We start from the raw sequence: 13,859 nt of genomic DNA, 5'->3' as shown, positions 1-13,859 counted from the left end.
GGCCTTCATAACAAGAGGATTTCAGTATAGGAGTAAAGAGGTTCTTCTGCAGTTGTATAGGGCTCTGGTGAGACCACATCTGGAGTATTGTGTACAGTTTTGGTCTCCTAATTTGAGGAAGAACATCCTTGTGATTGAGGCTGTGCAGCGTAGGTTCACGAGATTGATTCCTGGGATGGCGGGACTGTCATACGAGTAAAGATTGAAAAGACTAGGCTTGAATTCACTGGAGTTTAGAAGGATGAGGGGGATTTTATAGAAACATATAAAATTATAAAAGGACTGGACAAGCTAGATGCAAGAAAAATGTTCCCAATGTTGGGCGAGTCCAGAACCAGGGGCCACAGTCTTAGAATAAAGGGGAGGTCATTTAAGACTGAGGTGAGAAAAAACTTTTTCACCCAGAGAGTTGTGAATTTATGGAATTCCCTGCCACAGAGGGCAGTGGAGGCCAAATCACTAGGTGGATTTAAGAGAGAGTTAGATAGAGCTCTAGGGGCTAGTGGAGTCAAGGGATATGGGGAGAAGGCAGGCACCGGTTATTGATAGGAGATGATCAGCCATGATCACAATGAATGGCGGTGCAGGCTTGAAGGGCCGATTGGCCTCCTCCTGCACCTATTTTCTATGTTTCCATGCTTTTGAGAGGGTGCAGAGGAGGTTTACCAGAATGCTGCCTGGATGAGAGGGTTTCAGATGCAGGGAATGATTGGATAGACTTGGATTGGTTTCTCTGGAATGTCAGAGGTTGAGGGGAGACTTGATAGAATTATATAAAATTATGTAAAACATAGATTGGGTAGTCAGTCAGAACATTTTTTCCCAGGGTGGAAATGTCCAAGAATAGAAGGCATAGCTATAAGATGAGAGGTGCAAAGTTTAATGGAGATGTACAGGGCAAGTTGTTTTTTAAACAGAGAGTGGTTGGGACCTGGATCGCATTGCCAGGGCATGCAGTGGAGGCTGATATGATAATGGCATTTAAGAGGCTTTTAGATAGGCATATGAAAGTGCAGGGAACTGCGGGCTATGGATTATGTACAGGCAGATGAGATCAGTTTAACTGGGCATCATGTTTGGCACAAACATTGTGGGCCAAAGGGCCTGTTCCTGTGCTGTATCATTTTATAAAAATGGTTCGGAAGAATGTGGGCCAAACACAGACAAGTGGGGCAAGTATAGGTTTGCCTTTGTTTACTTTCTGTAACTCCACCATTTGTTATGTTGTTTGCAAATTTGTTAACCAGTCTACCTACATTTTCATCCAAATCCAAATCATTTATATATTTTATATATATCACAAGTAACAGAGCTCACAGCACCCCTCTGGAACACTGCAGGTCACACGCCTCCATTCAGATTAACACTCCTCCACCACTACATTCTGTCTTCTATGGATAAGCCAATTTTGAATCCAATCTACCGAGTCTCTGTGGATCCCATATACCTTAATCTTTTGGATCAGCCTACCATGAGGGACCTTGTGGAATGTTTCATTAGGGCCCCTGTAGATGTAGACAACATCCATTGCCTCATCAATCATATTTGTCAGCTCCTCAAAAAGCATGGTATAAAATTTGTGAGAAGGGACCTCACACAAAGAAACCCTTGCTGACTATCCTTAAGTTCATGTTTTCATATATCTGAGTAAATTCTAGATAAAGGAGAATCATAAAATATTCTACAAGTATATTAAAAGTTAGAGAGTAGCTAATGGGTCAATGTGGTCATCTATTTGTGGATTAGTTCAGTTTTATCAGTTCAGTTCAGTTTTATTTGTCATATGTAGGTTAACACAGGGTCAACGATGATATTGCAAGGATAATATTAAGGTAAAAAAGATAAGACAAAAGTGACATTGGTAGATAAAAGACAATGATAAATAAAATAATTAACATATATGATGCGTTTATGAGTTCAGAAGCCTGATGGCAAGATGATAAAAACTGTTCTTAAGTCTAGTGGTACGTGCAGCCATGTTATGGGTAATATGTGAGGTTTTGAAATAATACTTTACTTTAAATTAATGTGTTTACTTTGGAGAAGGATGTGGAAGCTAGTGGGATCAGGAGAGGGAGCAGAAAAAGCATGGAGTATTTCAAGACATAGAGTGACACAGTGTGGAAACAGGTCCTTCGGCACAACTCGCCCACACCGGCCAACAATGTCCCAGCTACACTAGTCCCACTTGCCTGCGCTTGGTCCATATCCCTCCAAACCTGTCCAATCCGTGTACCTGTCTAACTGTTTCTTAAATGATGGGATAGTCCCAGCCTCAACTACCTCCTCTGGCAGCTTCTTCCATACAGCCACCACCCTTTGTGTGAAAAAGTTACCCCTTGGATTCCTACTAAATCTTTTCCCCTTCACCTTGAACCTATGTCCTCTCGTCCTTGATTCCCCACCTCTGGGCTAAAGACTCTGTATATCTACTCAATCTATTCCTCTCATGATTTTGTATACCTCTATAAGATCTCCCCTCATCCTCCTGCACTCCATGGAATAGAGATCCAGCCTACTGAACCTCTCCCTATAACTCACACCCTCTAGTCCTGGCAACATCCTCGTAAATCTTTTCTAAACCTTTTCAAGCTTGACAATATCTTTCCAATAACATAGTGGCCAGAACTGTACACAATATTTTCCACCATTGTACCAGTTCCAAAAAAAACAAACCCATCCACCCTGAATGACTTCAGGCCAGTGGCACTCACGCCAGTTGCCATGAAGTGTCTAGAAAAACTGGTTCTCACACATATCAATCACATGGTCCCGGGCACGATCGACCCCCTCCAGTTTGCCTACCGCCCCAACCGCTCAGTGGACGACGCAGTGGCCATTGCTCTACACCACATCCTGCAACACCTGGACAGCAGAGGAACATACGTCAGAACGCTGTTCCTGGATTACAGCTCGGCTTTTAACACCATTCGCCCGGGCAGGCTGACTGAGAAGCTGACAGACCTCGGCGTCCCGACTCCCACCTGCAACTGGATCTTGGATTTCCTGACTGAAAGACCACAGGTGGTGAGGATGGGGAGGAGGGTGTCTGCAGAGCTCACCGTCAGCACAGGATCACCACAAGGCTGCTGTCTCAGTCCCAAACTTTTCACCCTGTACACACACGACTGTGTCTCCACCCAGGAAAATACCATCATTATTAAGTATGTGGATGATACCACCATCCTGGGCCTCATCAAGGGGGGGGGACGAGTCGGGCTACAGGAGTCTGGTGAACGACATTCTTGCCTGTGGTGAGGTGAACGACCTAAGCCTCAACACAGACAAGACAAGAGAAATAATAATGGACTTCAGAAAAAATACACCCCCACTGCAGCCCCTTATCATCAAGGGGGCTGTGGTGGAGAGGGCTGACAGTTACAGATACCTGGGATTACAAGTAACATCAGATCTGAACTGGACTTTGAACACTGCAGCCACAGTGAAAAAAGCCCAGCAGAGACTGTACTTCATCAGGCTGCTCAGAAAAGCTGGTCTGCACTGTCGCCCTCTCACCCAGGTCTACAAAGGACTGATAGAGAGCATCCTCACCACAGGCATCACGGTGTGGTATGGAAACACCACACAGACAGAGAGGAAGGCTCTGCAAAGAGTCATAAAGACTGCAGAGAGGATTATCAGAACGGAACTCCCCTCCATGGACACAATCTACACACAGCGCTGTCAAAAAAGAGCAGAGAGAATCATCAGAGACACACTACATCCAGCTCACTCCCTGCTCAAACACAAAAACTGCACATACAACCTCAGGCACAGACGAGCGGACAGTATCGCCACAAACAGAACACGCTTTTTTAAGAGCTTCTTCCCTGCAACAGTGAGACTCTTGGCCAAAACAAAATGAACTGATGTCCTGATATAGGGTTTGTGCAAGTTACAATGCTCTCACTTTCCCCTTTATATAGGGTTTTAGGCACTTTCTTTTTTTATTTCTAGAGTAGTATATGTTTTTATAGATTATGTGTCTTCTGTGTGTCTTTTTAATTTTTAATTTGACTTGACTTGACTCTCTGAACAACCGCACAAGAGTTCCTATGTGTGTAAGCACAAATGGCAAATAGTTTTTGACCTTTGATATTCTAAATGTGGTCTCACCAATGTCTTATACAACTGCAACATGACCTCCCAACTTCTATACTCAATACTCTGACTGATGAAGGCCAAAGTGCCAAAAGCCTTTTTGGCTACCTTATCTACCTGTGACTCGACCTTTAAGGAACCAATCACCTATACTCCAAGATCTCTATGCTCTACAACACTACCCAGAGGCTTACCATTTACTGTGTAGGCCCTGCCTTTGTACGACGTCGCAAAATGCAACACCTCACACTTCTCTGTATTAAATTCCATCAACCATTCCTACACCCACCTGGCCAATCGATCCAGATCCTGCTGCAATTGTTCACAACCATCTTCACTATCTGCAAAACAACTAACTTTTGTATCATCAGCAAACTTGTTAATCTTGCCCTGTATGTTCTCATCCAAATCATTGATTTAGATGACAAACAGTAACGGGCCCAGCACCGAACCCTGAGGAACACCACTAGTTGCAGGCATCCAGTCTGCGATGCAACCTTCCACCATTACCCTCTGCTTCCTCCCATGGAGCCAATTTGCTATCCATTCAGCTATCTCTCCTTGGATCCCATGCGATCTAACCTTCCAGAGCAGCCTACCATGCGGAACCTTGTCGAACGCCTTACAGAAGTCCATGTACACAACATCTACAGCTCTGCCTTCATCAACCTTTTTGGTCACGTCTTCAATAAAATCAATCAGATTTGTGAGACACGACCTCACAAGTATAAAACCATGCCGACTTTCCCTAATCAGACCTTGCCCATCCAAATGCCTGTATATCCTATCCCTCAGAATACATTTCAGTAACTTGCAACATAAGATTACAACCTGCTCTTACTTTTGCACACTGAAAGTGTGTGTTTGACTGCTGCACCACAGCAATGTTTATGTTTGCTAGCAGCTTAAACGCTGATCTATTTAAAGCATTTCCTTGCTAGTGGACTGAACATGTAAAGGTGAAGAAACAGCTGAAAGATGGCCTGTTGGTCTATAGTTTGAAATAGCCAGTTCATTGTAATTTGGGACTCATTTCCAGATACCCAAGGCTTTTCCACTTTGTCCCAAAGTAGAATTGCAGTAGAATTCTCTCCACTTACCAGGATGGTTATAGCACTGACAACTCTCTACAGATATGATGCCATTCAGCACAAGCCTCCTTCCTGTAAAATACATACCCTGATCAGAGTCATGTGAAGAGTAATCCAAAATATTATTATTTGGCACCAATACACAATTCTAGCTGTACTTTCTTGGCATGGGAAAGTCTTCTGCTAGTGGGTAAAGTGGTCAATCAGTACTAAACATTACCTTTTATTTTGAGACTAGGGTAAGGATCTTGTGAAATCTATCTGCATATGTTTGTCAGCAGGCAAGACACACTCTCCCATTTGGCACATCAACTATCTAGTGCTGTCCATAACTTCCCTGCTTCAAAGAGTTGCAGTGTACTTCCCTGCTTCAAAGAGACGTCCGTAAAACTATTGACACCCTCGGCCAGATGGATTCTGAGACTTCCACTGCCCTTGTCATACAGTTGAATACTTGATCACATCAATGCAGCCCAGCCACCACTCGACTTTGCATAGTTGAATAGTATGCGACTGGCCTCATTCTGTCCCCGTGGTTCGTGTTATTACTGCCTTTAGTACCCTCTCCCGTTATCACAGTACAAATAGAAGAGATTAGTCAGAGTGCTGGAGCGAGGTCAGGGTTTGATGGAGTTTTGCCATCCGGTGAATTGACCCTCCTTCTATAGTTGCCTCTGTCCCTCTCCACGATTAGTTTACAACCCCCAATGTCTATTTCAACTTTACTGAACGTTTTTCCTTCCAATATTTAATATGTAAAAGAATATGTGTGTGTTTATGATTGTGTTTATAGTTTGTTTGTTTGTCTTTTTGCACAAAGTCCGCGAGCATTGCCACTTTTCATTTCACTGCACATCTCGTATGTGTATGTGACGAATAAACTTGACTTGACTAAGGAAGCAACTCAGCTATAATTATGTTGAGGAATCTAAATACAACGATAGGTCAATTCAATGCCTCTCCTAACATCCTTAAGTTCCCTTCACTATATTGGTCTCTTTTCCCATCACGCTTCCCCAGTATGTAAGCTCTTGGGTTAAACATATTACAATCTACTCATCTTTTTGATGATTTTCGGAATTTCCTACATCAGGCAGCAATAGTGACTTATCACATTTGTTACCGCATTCACTCTCACCAGCTTAGAGGCTGATACTTTGCCTGATGGAGAACATAAAGGTGGAATCTGGGTGATTGGTTTGAAGAGGGACAGGGGGAAGTACAGAAGGATGCCAATTCAATCAATGGCAAAGTATCTCAAGAATGTTATGACTCATGATTTAGCTGAGAGCATTCATGGGGCCAACTCACACAGTAAAACTATTGAGTTGCATCTTCTTTGGCAGTCCCTCAGTTTCAGGTTAAGTGGATTCTGTGGTAATGGAATCCAATGTAGATGGGGCAAGAGGGTTGGTCCATGATGTGGGGTGCTCCTTCTCTTGAGTGCTTCTCACACATGGACTCAAGATTCTCAGTGCCAACCCAAATGCTTCTCCACATCAAGAGGTCATGGCCCAGAGTTTCCCAGGAATCAGTGGAAATTTTGCAATATTTTCATGGAGGTTTTGAAAATGACTTTGGATTTATTTCTCAGTCCACCTTGTAAGTTATTCCTATGATAGAGCTCCGAATATTATGTCTGCTTCGGAAATCTGATGCTGGGTATGCAAAGATCATGGTCTTTCAAACCGATCCATTTGAGTATAATTAGATGTTCATTGCTGGACATGTGGGAGTGGGAGAGGACGTTGACCGTGGCAGTGGCAGTGGCAGCCAACATCGTCCACAGCACTACTTACAGTTTTCTTTTGTCCATGATCATGACTCCGTCGATAAGCGAAGTCCCAACCACTAAATGTCCGCAGGCTGTGTTGTACCCTTGTGTACGAGCTAAACCAGCACAACCGATGTTACACATTAATTTGTCGACTTCTTTCTTGGTTGAAACCTTATCAGCAATTAGACAATAAACAATAGGTGCAGGAGTAGGCCATTCGGCCTTTCGAGCCACTGTGATCATGGCTGATCATCCACAATCAGTACCCCCGTTCCTGCCTCCTCCCCGTATCCCTTGACTTCGCTATCTTTAAGAGCTCTATCTAACTCACTAATTAGCGATTTAGAGCAGGATACCTCTGCACTATGTTTACATGAGTTCACTAAGGTCACTTCAGAATGTTACTACAGAATGTTTACGTTGTTGTTCGTTAGCCATTGTCATCTTCTATGTCCCATCCCACATCTTTAATCCTTTCCTTCCAAGGAATCGCTACCCAATGTAATACAAGATACAAGATACATTTACTTGTCACATGTGCCAGTTGGCACAGTGAAATGTAATCACCATAAAGACATACAATAAAATAAAGAACACAACACACGATAGAGTTCAACATAAAACATCCCCGCACAGCAGAATCAAAAGTTTCCCACTGTGAGGGAAGGCACCAAAGTCAGTCATTTTTCTCTGATGTTCACCCGTGGTCGGGGTCTCCGGAGGCCTCCGCAGTCGCCGCTACGGGCAGCCCGCCGCTCAGGCCCGCTCGCCGGGGTGTTGGCACTCCGACGTCGGAACGGGAGGCCAACCTCAGCGGCTTGGCCCTCCATATCGGCCACTTCTCACCAGAGTCCGCAGCTTCCGACGTCCCCAGGCCGCGCCGGGCGGAGATTCAATGCTGGCGGCCCTCAGTAAAGGGCCCCAGGACTCCGCGATGTCGGTCAGCGCCGCCCACGCTGGGAGCTCCGCGAACCACAGCCCCGTGATGTTGGAGCAGCGGCCCAACGCTCCGGAGCTTCAAACAGGATCCAGGTAGGTATTGCTCGCTCTATGGTGAATCCAGCACCGCGCCACCGCTGCCGAAGCTCTGGTCCAGCCCCCGGTTTCCGGCAGGAAAGGCCACTCCGATCCAGTGGTAGACCGCGAGGTGGGGGGCGAGGACGCTACTCGGAGAAATAGTCGCATCCTCGCCAGGAAGCGACTGGGAAGCGGTTTCCCCCTTACCCCTCCCCCACATAGAAAAACTAAAGATTCCCCAAACAAATCTATTTAGACAAACTAAAATTAAAAAAAGATAGGAAAAAACGGACAGGCTGTAGGCCGAGGTACCTTCAATGCAGCACCCCTAGTGGAATAGACGTTAGTCTATTACAACCTGAACCTCTCCTAACAGGGCACGCTTGCTTTCATTGGGAAAAATATTGAGCACAAAAGATGGGACCTCATGATGCAGCTGTAGAATTTGTTGGTGAGACCACACGGAGTATAGTATGTAGTTCTGGTCACCAAGCTATAGGGAGGATGTTGCCTTGGCTTGAGGCCTTGAGTTGTGGGACTGATTGGTTAGGCTGGGAATTCTTTCCTTGGAGCATTGGAGGCTGAGGTGTGACCTTATTAAGGTCTACAAGATAACGGGGTGCATGGATAAGGCGGACGCTCATAGTATATTTACCAGATACAGAATTAGAAAATTAGAAGATATAAGCTGACGTTAAGAAGGTAGGATTTATGAGGGACCTCAGGGACAACATTTTCATTCAGGGGTTGGTCTGTATTTGGTTGAGGAAGCTGTACAGGTGGATACAAATACACCTTTAAAAAGTCAATTGGAGAGATATATGGATATGAAGGTTTTGGAGACACGAAAATGGGACAGCAGAAAATGCCAACTTGGGCGGAGCGGACAAAGTTTCTGTGCTGTAGAGCTCTATGACTATGATTAAATCCTGTGCTTCCAGTGTGCAAATTAGGGTGAACTCCATGCAGAGATTTGGAGGGGAAAACGAGGAGCGTAGAGAAAGAGAGAAGGCAGTCTGTATATCTCCTTTCAACTCTGTACGCATACATTGACTACTTCATAATGTGGTTTCTCATGTTCCTATAGCAAATTCCATTGCAATTTGGTCTGGTTTTACATAGTTAAGATTGTCTCATCTCAGCACAGGAGGCAGATGCGGAGCAGAAGGGGCAGTGGTTCAATCAACTTAAACTTAATCTCTTTGAAGAATGTTGCATTAATTCTCCCGCCAATGGCACTCTGCCAGTGACTGTAATCAGTGAACCAGGCTCTTTCTGTGCAGAAAGATGATGTCATGGTTACGCTTCCACCCATTCTGCAGCAGCAGAGTGGAGATTACTGGAGCAGGAGCCAGAATTGTGGACTGTGCTTTAATGGTGTGGATTCAAACCGCAGCATGATGGCAGGGAAACTTGCATTTGAGCAATTCAATAAAAATAGATTTTACTTTTAAAAGCTCATCTCACAAAGAGTAATCATGTAATTACCATATTAATCATAAAAGCCCATCTGGTTCACATGGAAATCTACTATCCATACCGGATCTAAGTGTATCTCTAAAGGTGGACATTATCTGCCTCCTAAGGTCAGGGAGAATTACGAATGGACATTAAATGGGGATAATTAGATTTTAAAATATTTTCTCCTCGTGCTCCTCAGAATGGTGAGGTTGTCACTGATTACATGCCGTGACGCTAGTTAATGACTCCATAACATTGTATACACGCTGCTCACGTTTACAGTTGTATACTCGTCATCAGCCATTGTATTCCTGGAGTAGGGAAGGTGGCAAGAGTAACAGTTGGACCAGTCATATTATTACAGTTCACCTAGTAGCTACACTTTGGTTTGTCATGATGGCTTAAATGTAGAAGGCACCGCTGTGATTGTGATACCAAGACATGGGGTTTTGTTGGTCTGCCACATTATTTGTTTATTTTTTTAATTATTAAAAAAATAAAAATATTAGAAGCAAATGTACAAGAGTAGAACCAACGGCATATAAAATTATACAGTTATTGTACAGCTGCAATTTTAACTTTTTAGCTTTGAATTAGAAGAAAGGAAAGGAGAAAAAGCAAGAAAGAGAAAATGTGAGATGTGCAAAGATAGGACCCCTAGACTACCAAAGTAGTGTAGCCAAAGAGTGAATAAAAGAAAGAAAGAAGAGAGAAATAGAAAAAAATAAAAGGACGAAAGAGAAAGAGAAAGAAAAGTGGTGATATACCTGCCTCTCACCCCTCCCCACCCACCTCCCCCAACCCATAATTAGATTTAAATCCAAAGTTGTGTTGCGCCATACTATCCTGGTAAGAAATCAATGAATGGTGTCCATGTCTTGGAAAAATGATCTGTTTTTTCTGCCAAGACAAGTCTAATATTTTCAAGATGTGGTGTCTCGGACATGTTTATAATCCACCTTAAGAGTAGGGACTGATGTATGTTTCCAAAATCACAGAAATAATGTCTGTTTTGCCTTATGTGGAAAATTAATGTTAGAATGAATCTTGGAAAATAGTGATGTTTTGGATCCAAGACCTTCTATACCTTGCCTTGTTTTTCGGCACCATAGCGGATTCCTTGCTAGCGATATCAGCCGGAATTGTATTCTTTTTCCTCAGGTACCCGAGAAATTCTGAGCTCTACAATAACTACGAATGGAATCAACAGTACTTCCGAACAAGTAAGCATATATAAAAGGTTCAAACTACATAAAATCTAAGGTACACAAAAATGCTGGAGAAACACAGCGGGTGCAGCAGCATTTATGGAGCGAAGGAAATAGGCAACGTTTCGGGCAGAAACCCTTCTTCAGACTGAAGAAGGGTTTCGGCCCGAAACGTTGCCTATTTCCTTCGCTCCATAGATGCTGCTGCACCCGCTGAGTTTCTCCAGCATTTTTGTGTACCTTCGATTTTCCAGCATCTGCAGTTCCTTCTTAAATACATAAAATCTAAAGTATATCTAGAACATCTAACACTTTTATGCAGGTGTTTTAATGGATGCTGCAATAAATCAGTCTCTCAGCAACGACCCAGTTATACCGGCACCAAATGTCGTGAATAAACGGTTTCTTTATACAGGCATTATAGGCAGATATACATACATGTTGGTCCTCTAACACAAAAGTAATTGGTGCTGCTGCAAGGCTGTTGCCTCGAGGGCTTGAGTTGAACTCTTGCTGAGGTGGCAGGACACTCACCCGAAGAGGGAAGAGAGCTGGTCAGCTCGTAGTGAGAGAGAGGGTTGACCCGGGGTTCGTTATAAATACTAGGACACACCGCTATACCACGTGACAACTCCTTCCTGCCATTGCCCAGTCACGTGACCCTACCCCCGACTGCTGAGGATTCGTGTAGCTCGTGGCCCAACCACCGGGTGCCGCCACACAGTATCAGTTTTCAATTTTTCTAATTATCCATTGGCTTACTGACTTAGTGGCAAAATTCCGCAGAAGGGAATGTAAAGCTACATTTTGAAATGTCTGAAAAAATTAATTATAAATCTGTATGGATATAAATACATTTTCATGTAATATGCATTTTATTTTTATTTAATAATCTAAATTGTGGCAATTTATTGAAAGCCTAAAATTACAAGTATGTTTGATCACCTGGTTTGTTCTTGTCAATTTCTGTTATTAAACTATCCAGAATCCATGGAATTTTGGAGATGGAAAAACACTCCTAGAGTTTAGAAGAATGAGGGGTGACATTGAAACATAAAGAATAGTAAATTCTTCAATAGAGTGGATGTGGAGAGGATGTTTCCACGAGTGGGAGAGTCTAGGACTAGAGGTCATAGCCACAGAATTAAAGAACGTTCTTTTGGGAAGGAGATGAGGAGACATTTATTTTGTCATGGTGAATCTGTGGAATTCTTTGCCACAGAAGGCTGGGGAGGCCGAGTTAGCGGATATTTTTAAGGCAGAGATAGAAACATTTTTGATTAGTACAGGTGTTAGAAGTTATGGGGAGTAGGCAGGAGAATAGGGTTCGGAGGGAGACCTATGATTTAATCATGATTGATTGGCGGAGTAGACTTGATGGGCTAAATGGCCTTATGACCTTTTGACCTTATAATGGTCAATGGTTGCAGTTCGTGCATTTTAGATTTAAAATAGTGAAGAAAATCTTGTTCTCTGATTTTGTTTATCTATTTCAGGTTCCCGATGACCTGGTAAACATCCTGGTTTCTTATCTTGCCTGGGCAGCCCGTGTCTTAGTTTTCATCTGCTTTCTTGCAATCACTCTGTTCCTTTGTCAATGGAAATGTAAGTGTCACTGTCTGGGAACCTGCCTTTAACTCAAAACAATTTGTTGCAATATTGTGCAAGTTCCTGTTAACATGGAACATACAGTATGACCCTGCGTTTGAGTTGATGCAGGGGAGAAGAATGAATGGTAGGTTAACCAGAAAATACATTTTAAGAATTAAAATGTACTTTAATACACATGTGAAGAAATAGGAAAGATGTAACCAAATAGATGGGGATTTCAAGGCATCCATACGGCCAGAGCTATATTGGCCAAGTCCCCTGTCTTTGATGGTGGAGATGAGGAATGACAGCACATGAGTGGGAGAGTTAAAAGAATAGGAGACTAATGCTAGGAGGCAGAGCTCGAGAATGATGCAGGGTTACAATGGGGAGAGGTCATGGATCAGGTGCAGAAATGATTTTAAAGACATGGAGAACAGATATCTAATAGAGGTTGGCAAGTTAACGAAGCAAGATAAATTGGGGAGAAGGACGTGATATTGGATTAAATGTGGGAAGAAACTATTTCTAAGTGAAAGTTTATGTAATCTTAGCAATTGTAAGACCCCGCACGAATGTTTTCAAGGTGTTAAAGTAAATTGATGGATATTGAAATTGATATTTTCTAATGAATTGGGAGAATAGGGTTATATGGCATTGCTAAAACTGAAACTGGATCTTTCAGAATAGAATATAGGAATTACTTCCACACGGAAAGTCTGATAGCAGTTCAGAATTTTCAAGTATTAATATTGAATTTATGAAGATGTTTCTGTTACTCAAAAATCCAAATCAATATTGGGAACATTTTATGCTTCAGGTTAATATATAAATTTGGTGAAACACACTTGAAAGATCATTAATATTTTGAAACAATCGAAGATCATTAATATTTTTGTTTCTGTTTCATAGGTAAACAACCAGAAAATGACCATCTTTCATCGTAGAAGTGTTTCATTCATTCTGTAATAGTTCTATGCTTTCTCATTATCACATCACGCACAGCAACCTATATAGTTCAAGCAGAACATCGAAGGTCCATTCACCAATGTTCTGCCATCTTTGTATTACTCAGGCTCAAACTTCACTTTTGTGAACAAGAACAGCATGGATTGCAAGAGAGACTCCATATACTGGCTGCTGCCCCACTCAAAAGGCATTGCGTTAGTGAACTGAAGATTGGTCATATATTTATTTTATTATTTTTATTTAATTCTTTATTTCGAACAGAATAAAATAATAAAAAGCAAGTGTGAAACAGCATACAAAAAACAAAACAAGAGTATTTATAAAGTGTCATAAACAATATCTATAAATAAATGAAATTGTATGTGTCCGAAAAGGAGCAGGAAGAAGCCAAAGCTTATCAATTCCCACTCCTTATTCAACTGCTTATAATTGTAAATAAGTTTGTTTGTGTAAACTTTTGTTTGTATGAACTTTTCTTCTGCGGTTCTGCTCTGTGACAGTGTACCCAAAGTAGCAGGTCATTGCGTAACTAATATGCTTCGATGTAATTGAGGCTGGCTTCAGCAGACATTTGCAAGGGTAAATATAAGAGAGTGTATAGAAGTACTCATTAACTACGCGTACTTTTAGTGTACTGATAACTTT

General features: G+C 42.5%; 1 protein-coding gene across 1 annotated transcript in view; it reads left to right on the top strand.

The window, feature by feature from the left end:
- The window catches only part of LOC116978383 (hepatitis A virus cellular receptor 1 homolog), a 116,789-nt gene extending 103,597 nt beyond the window's left edge, over positions 1–13,192 (top strand). The window contains exons 4-6 of the mRNA XM_033029500.1: positions 10,609–10,670; positions 12,152–12,260; positions 13,158–13,192. Of these exons, the coding sequence (XP_032885391.1) occupies positions 10,609–10,670; positions 12,152–12,260; positions 13,158–13,192 (206 nt within the window). The remainder of the gene's footprint in view (positions 1–10,608; positions 10,671–12,151; positions 12,261–13,157) is intronic.
- Positions 13,193–13,859: the final 667 nt, after the last annotated feature.

This window comes from Amblyraja radiata, chromosome 11 (genome assembly GCF_010909765.2).
Source record: "Amblyraja radiata isolate CabotCenter1 chromosome 11, sAmbRad1.1.pri, whole genome shotgun sequence".
Lineage (NCBI taxonomy): Eukaryota > Metazoa > Chordata > Chondrichthyes > Rajiformes > Rajidae > Amblyraja > Amblyraja radiata.
This window is presented reverse-complemented; position numbering and strand designations above follow the sequence as displayed.